The sequence below is a fragment of the Lathyrus oleraceus genome, chromosome 6 (assembly GCF_024323335.1).
Source record: "Lathyrus oleraceus cultivar Zhongwan6 chromosome 6, CAAS_Psat_ZW6_1.0, whole genome shotgun sequence".
Lineage (NCBI taxonomy): Eukaryota > Viridiplantae > Streptophyta > Magnoliopsida > Fabales > Fabaceae > Lathyrus > Lathyrus oleraceus.
The window spans coordinates 36305252-36312968 of record NC_066584.1 but is presented as its reverse complement, the minus strand read 5'-3'; the positions used below and the strand labels follow the sequence as shown (position 1 = coordinate 36312968).

Sequence of the window (7717 nt, the reverse complement as noted above, 5' to 3'; positions counted from 1 at the left end):
ACCAAACCCTAGTTTTAGGGCAAAATGATCAGGAACTGATTGCACTGATTGCCAATGGATCTTTCTGAGATAATTGTGAATCTTCCTAGGCCAAGATGCCTCTCTAATCATGACATGGATGATTTCCTCTACTTCCAACCAAACATTGTCTGTTGCAGGTAGCCATGAAACCCTAATTTCTGATTAAATCCAGATGAACACTCTGATAGCTTTGAATCCTTCACTGATGAACTGAGGACTATAATAAGATACTTGGACCCCCCTGAGACCTTTGAGACTTGTATACTTAGAAAATGAAGTCTAATTCTCAATCTTGCTTTGTGTGGGCTCCTTCTGTTAAGGAGTGATCGATCAAAACCTGATCTCCATGTCACTAATGCAGTATGCAATGAGTATGACCTAATATGATGCTAATGAAGTGTAAAACATAATCCCATGCTTCCAGGAAAAATGAAGGGTAAATTTTGGGGTATTACACTTATTCATCCTTCTGCCAGGTCCTCGATAAGTTACTTCTTCTTGTAGGCTTATAAGATTTAGCTTCGAGTAAATGCACCAATAAGATTCTAAGGTCTTGGTCCTGAGTTCATTTTAAATAGGATCCTCATAAATATGTTGTCTCCTTAAATTTTTAGTCACACTATCGTATGATATCGTTTCTCTGTTTCTCTGTTTTTTTTCTTCTGCCATATCCTCGATAAGTTACCTATTCTTGTAGGCTTCTAGGATTTACCTTCGAGCAAATGTACTGATAAGATTCTAAGGTCTTAGGCATGAGTTCATTTTAAATAGGAGCCTCATGAACATGACGTCTCCTTAGATTCCCTTGAAGTTGTAGTCACACTATCGTATGGTATTGTTTTTTTATTTTGATGTTTTTTTGTTAATTTACGTGTACGCGTGTTTGTAATTTGTTTGATATTTAAATATTCGTGTGTATGTGTGTGTAATTTATTCGATATTTAAATATTCGGGTGTGTGTGTGTGTGTGTAATTTGTTTGATATTTAAATATTCGTATGTTTGTAATTTGTTCATATTTGAGTTGTATTATGTTTTCAGCTATTTAGATTGTACCATTAAGACCCCTCATTATCAATAAATTAGAGTGTTGATCCATGAGAGTGTTCCTTTTTTATCCTAGCAAATTAATTTTTTTCGTTTCATTAAGTGTTGCTTGAATCACACAAGTTAGAACACTTAAATCAAGGTGTTAAGTCATTTGATTCGAATCATGTATAATGTCTCTCGAATCATGCTTACAGTGAAAATTGAAATTTGCCTTTGGATGATTTGATTCAATCATGTATAAGGTGTTGAGTCATTTAATTTCTGAAGCCAAAATTTGCCTCTGGATGATTTGATTCAATCATGTATAAGGTGTTAAGTCATTTAATTTCTGAAGCCAATGTCTTGAAAGAAATTATTGTCACTTATTATGCTACGAAAAGTGTATATGAATGACTTCTTAAAATGTTAAGCCATCAAACCGCTAGAACCTCCCCGTCTCAACATGTTGTCCCTAGTTTTGAAAAAGATGTTGCGCATATGGATCAGACTGAAGACTCGTGTAGTTCTTGAAAAGAATACAGTGACAACTTGGATGAAGTTGTCTCAAATAGTGATTATGTTGCCTTGTTTATGTGATTTTCCTTGTTGTTTTGTTGAGTTGTAGTTTTTTTTAAGAATTGAACTGTTTATTTTGGCTGGATTTAATATGCTTATTTTGATGATGAGTTCTCTTGCCTTTGTCTCCTTTGAGGCAAATATGGGGAGAAATCGACACACTTATATTTTTGGCACACTCATGGTTGTGATTTTGAAGGTATGCTTAAATCTTCACAATGTTGTTTGGCCTAAAAATAGGCAAAATGGAGTTTTCTATTATAATTGATTGGAACATTTTCGTAGACAACTTGTTGTGAGACGACATTTCTCTAGTTGTCACTGACATGTGTCGCTAAGAATGCTATATGATCACTTTAGCTTTTATTAAATGATTTGTTTTAGATTTAATTCAATCAGAAATTTACAAATATTGTGTTTGGAAAAAGATTTTTGAGCCTAATGAGTAGAAGAGATTTTATTAAATCATAAATCTGATTGATGAAAATTTAATTGGATATGATTTAATTAAAATATTTTATTTTGTTAAAAAGATTTACTTTGTTGAATATTGTTGGATTCAAGCGACTTTTGGTTGAACCCTATTGGGATTTTTAGTGAATTGTATTTCTATATAAAGACAAAGTTCTCCTTATTTGAAGACTCAAGATTTGAAGAAAGATTTTCGATGTGCCGTAATATGTTTTTCTTGGGTCTTTGTAATTTATTTATTGTGCAATACTCTATCTTAGAGAATCTTTCATATTCTAGAAATATAGAGTATTTGGTACACGACAATCTCGAATGTGTGTGTGTGTGTGTGTGCGCGTGCGTGCGTGCGTGCGTGCGTGTGTGTGTGTGTGTGTGTGTGTGTGTGCGTGCGTGCGTGCGTGCGTGCGTGCGTGCGTGCGTGCGTGCGTGCGTGCGTGCGTGCGTGTGTGTGTGTGTGTGTGTGTGTGTGTGTGCGTGCGTGCGTGCGTGCGTGCGTGCGTGTGTGTGTGTGCGTGCGTGCGTGCGTGCGTGCGTGCGTGCGTGCGTGCGTGCGTGCGTGCGTGCGTGCGTGTGTGTGTGTGTTAAAATTCACAAGTACTATTAAGAGTTCATTCGAGATTGTCGTGTACCATTGATTAATTGAATTAGTGAATTTTCTTTTCTCTGGACATAAGCTCTCCAGGCATAGGTAACGTTGCATCAAACTTGATTATCAATTATTTGTGTTATTTATTTATTATTTACTTATATTATTCACTACTTGATTCAGATCATCTTGTTCGTATTATTTAAACATTGTGTGGGACATCTTAGTTATGGGTGAATAAAATTTCAATTCCTACAAATAAGAGATCACAAAAATCTTATAATATCATAGCCAACAAAGAGAAGAAACTAATGAGAAGAATCGTTATAACATGGAGCCGATAATGAAAAAAATCAACAAAGAGAAGAACCAAAGCAAAATATAGATGAACCAAACTAACAAAGAGAAGAACTAAACCAATAGAGAGAGGATGAACCACTAAAAGGATAAACCATCATATATCAAAGTCAAATCAAATCATACTACGTTAAACCAATTCAAATAAAACTAATACAAATCATACTTAAACAAATCAAATCAAAACAAACTAAACCAAAAAAAAAAACAATTACCAAAATTATTACCATCATAAAATGGTCTCAATTTCGTGTACATCGAATATTGCCGTCTTATTTGTTTTTTATTGCTAATATATTGAGCAATAAACACAAACATCTTTCACCATTTGAAGAAAGTACTAAACAAAGGCTTTAATCAAACTCATATATTCCTAAAATTTAAAAGTGGAAAACTTTCATATTCTAACATTTTTTTAAAAGTGTAAATATTCCACCATTACCAAAATTATTACGAACATAAAATGGTCTCAATTTCGCATACATCATATTGTTGTCTTATTTATTTATTAATGCTAATATATTGAACAACAAACATATGCATTTTTCACCATTTGAACAAAGTACTAAACAAAGGCTTTACTCAAACTCATATACTCCTAAGATTTAAAAGTGGAAAACTTTCATATTCTACCATTTCTCTACTTACGTTTAAACATTATTGAAAAAAACATAAGTCTCACAAAAGATTTATATAGAGTGACATCTCTCACCTTACAAATCGATTTTATAAGGATGATTTAGGCCAAAAATATAATTCTATCATGGTATCACGAGTCTATCGATTCGGCCACCCATAATTTATATATGCGCACCAAGTCCAATAATGTTGGATGCAAGAGAATGTATTGGAAAAACCAAGTCATGTGTATCGAATATTCGGGTCACCCAACAGTTATACCCACACACCCTAAGCTCGATAGTGTGGGGATGAGGAGGTGTATTAGAAAAAAAATTAAGTCTCAAATTGATTAAAGATAAAGTCCACAAACAGTTTATAGTTTATATAAAATGCACCACTCACTTTATAAATCAATTTTGTAAGGATTAATTATACCAAAACTCTAATTCTATCAAACATAAACATAAATACTTTCATATGCTATTTTTTTTTGTGGAGACATAAATTCAACCAATCTAATAACGTGATGAACAAATTAAATTTGATAGTTTACCATCATATCAAGCTCACTAAAACAAAATTAAGAGCTAATGTAAATTGTTTATGATTCAATTTCGATTTTCAAGCATACAAAATAAAAGAGACGATATATCAAAAACAATTTTACAATTCTAAAATATAATTCTAATATATATATATATATATATATATATATATATATATATATATATATATATATAATATATATATATATATATATATATATATATATATTTTGTTAGGACTTAGAGACAAAGATTGCTTGATTGGAATGCCTTTCTAAGATGTGACAGACCTTCTCCATCATAGCAAGGAAAGAGATTATTCCAACATCTTAAACAAAAAGTAACATTTTCCCTGTTTACTTTTGTTTCAGTCATGAGATATGTTCCAACAAGAACTCCCCCAAATACAAAGCAAAGCATATCTCAAAGATACTTCTTCATACACACATGTTCCTTCCATTCACACCATCCACATCACTCCTCTTTTACAACACCAAAACCATGGAGAAAACATCTCTTATATCTTTGGCTTCAACACCTAATGCAATTTTATTGCTTCTTGCTCTAACTATTTTCCAAGGTAACCTTATCTACCTTCTTAAATTTTCATCATTTGATTAATTACACTAGTCATTTTTTTTCTTTTCATTTTGCAATCTTTTACAGAAGTGCAAGGAATTGGTGTTAATTATGGCATAATAGCAAACAATCTTCCACCACCATCTCAAGTTGCAAAGTTTCTCTTACACTCCACCATAATTAACAAGGTGAGAATCTTTGATGCAAACCATGAAATCTTACATGCTTTTTCCGATACCGGAATCGAGATAACCGTAACAATACCTAATGACCAAATTCCAGACATAACCAACTTAACCTTAGCTCAACAATGGATCAAAACCAATGTCCAACCTTTTATCCCTTCAACCAACATCATAAGAATCCTAGTAGGAAATGAAGTCTTATCAACAGCTAACAAGCTTCTTATTACTAGCCTTGTCCCTGCCATGGAAACTCTACACATTGCCCTTGTAAGTGCCTCATTAGACAACTCTATTAAAGTGTCCACACCACATTCTTTAGGTATTTTGTCTAACTCAAGTCCACCATCAAGTGCTAGTTTTAGACAAGGCTATGATATACATGTAATCAAGCCAATGCTTAGGTTTCTTAAAGATTCAAATTCTCCTTTCATGGTTAATCCTTACCCCTTTTTTGCTTGTACTTCAAGCAACCTAGATTTTGCGGTTTTTCGTGTAAATTCGGGGCTTTTTGATGATTACACTAAACTGAAATACACCAATATGTTTGATGCGCAACTTGATGCTGTTTATTCGGCAATGAAAGTTTTGGGCTTTGAGGACGTTGAAATTGTTATTGGCGAAACGGGTTGGCCTTCGATGGGCGACTCGGCCCAGATTGGTGTTGACACGACGAGTGCTTCTGATTACAATGGAAATCTTATAAGGCACGTTACTTCTGGGGAAGGGACACCTCTAATGCCGAATCGGACTTTTGATATCTATGTTTTTGGTTTGTTTAATGAAAATCTAAAGCCCGGTCCAATATGCGAAAGGAATTTTGGGCTGTTTTGGCCTAATATGAGTCTTGTCTATGATGTTCCAATAATGAGAAACAATGTAGATGTTGCTAACAATCATTCTAAAGCTTTATTGTCAATAATGATAGCTTTGAACTTCTTGATAGGTTTTTGGGCATAAATCTTCTTGCACTGTTGTTCATTTCTAGCAATGCCTGTAAAAAGCCTGACCAGTTGGATTTGAACTTCCAACAACCAGGAAATCTGATATGGGCCATAATCATGCAATTTTGAATGGCCACCAGATCAAATATTAAATGCTTTACATTCAAATGTTCTAGCTTGTTTGGATCCACATCTGCCAATCAAATTTTCGCATCCCGATGCATGTTCACCCTGAAATTCACGAAGCTACTATATGATATTTCACCATGATTCTACAAAATCAGACGCGAATCCAAACGAGTACGAATCGGCCAAGAAGCTGAGGCGAGCAACAAAATCCATGAGTTGAATGTGCTAGAATTGCGGGTCAATTGATTAAAATGGGAGGGTCATGCTCATGCATTGCACTCGAAGCCATTAGATCGAATGCGGATTCCACTAAAGGAATGCATATGACACTCGAGCACTAGACATTTCTAGTTAAACGTTAATGTGTAGGTATCATGTTCGACATTTGTGTCAGTGATTCACCGCGAAGTGTGTATGCTTGTGTTTTTGGTAAAACTAGAGTTATCAACAATGCAAAATTATGATGAAATATATCAAAACTCTAGAAAAAAAAGTATCCTTACTTGATTGAGAGCTTTCCCTAATCAATTTGGCCACAAAACAGCCTCCCACTTTGTAACACTGCTTGGTCAAATGAGCATCTCAGCCAGAAGCATCACACATTGATCTGCAACTATGAATGGAATACTCATTTGAGCAAGAAAAATTACTAAGAGAAATAATAAACTTGCTATGAGAAGATTTTTGGTTAATGGCTGGTCCTATTGAGAGGAATACCTTAAGAATATATATAGTTATTAAAAGTGGTTGAGAAGACCATGTTTGTTGAGATTTGACAGTCAGCTTCAAAATGATTAAAATAGAAAGGACTTTTAGTTGCACTAGACTCATAGGAATGGCAGTTAACAAGAAGAAGGTTCATATGCCAACAACTCAAACACCAAACATAGTCTTTGAAATATTTGAAACATATACTAAAAAGAGTTTTCTACTTTTAGTTTTGGAAACTAAAAGATTATTCATTCTATGTGGTTAGAATTAATTTTCAACAAACTGTTTTTGTAAAATTATTTTTGATTAAAATATATTCAGAAAATGTACAGCGTGGTTAAACTAATTTTATTTATTAGTTTTAGTTATTTTAAAATAAATAAAACTCATAGTATAAAAACTATATATCACTAAACGTTTGAATATAGCTTTTTTTTTTTATATATTTTTTAATTTTTAAATAAAAAGAGATTGAAATTGTTTTTTTTCCTTTATAAATTGTCTGAATTCTAATTTTTGTTAAAATCAAGTTTGGGGTTGAAATTGCTTCTGTGTATATCTAACTCAAATATCTATCAAAATCAATTTTATGGTTCAAAAGTTATTTTAACTTAGTTGATGATTTTCTCCCAAATTCATTAAACATTTTGATGATGGATCCTAAATATGGTGGTATTGATCTCCGATCTAGTGGTAATGGGATGAATATGCGAGATTATCACTTCAACGTTTAAATCAGTTTTAGAGTTTAAGAGGAGCGAAGTGAAATTATGAGATTACAAGTGTGTACCTTAAGCCTCTCACGTGTTGATTATATATGTTGGATAATTTTGATTGAGCTTCGTCTGGTTGGCCTAGATATTTTGATCCTCTGCATTGGGCATTGGGCCGGCTCAAAATAGTTGTCCCAAGATTTGTCGAATATTTTATCAACGACAAGTCTTTCAAAGTTGTGGCCGACTTCTCG

General features: G+C 33.4%; 1 protein-coding gene across 1 annotated transcript; it reads left to right on the top strand.

Annotated features, from left to right (window-relative positions):
- Window positions 1-4550: 4550 nt before the first annotated feature.
- Window positions 4551-6096, top strand: LOC127091936 (glucan endo-1,3-beta-glucosidase). Its single transcript, XM_051030682.1, has 2 exons — window positions 4551-4785; window positions 4872-6096. Exons 1-2 carry the CDS (start codon window positions 4653-4655, stop codon window positions 5924-5926), a joined length of 1188 nt encoding a protein of 395 aa, XP_050886639.1. The 5' UTR covers window positions 4551-4652; the 3' UTR covers window positions 5927-6096.
- Window positions 6097-7717: the final 1621 nt, after the last annotated feature.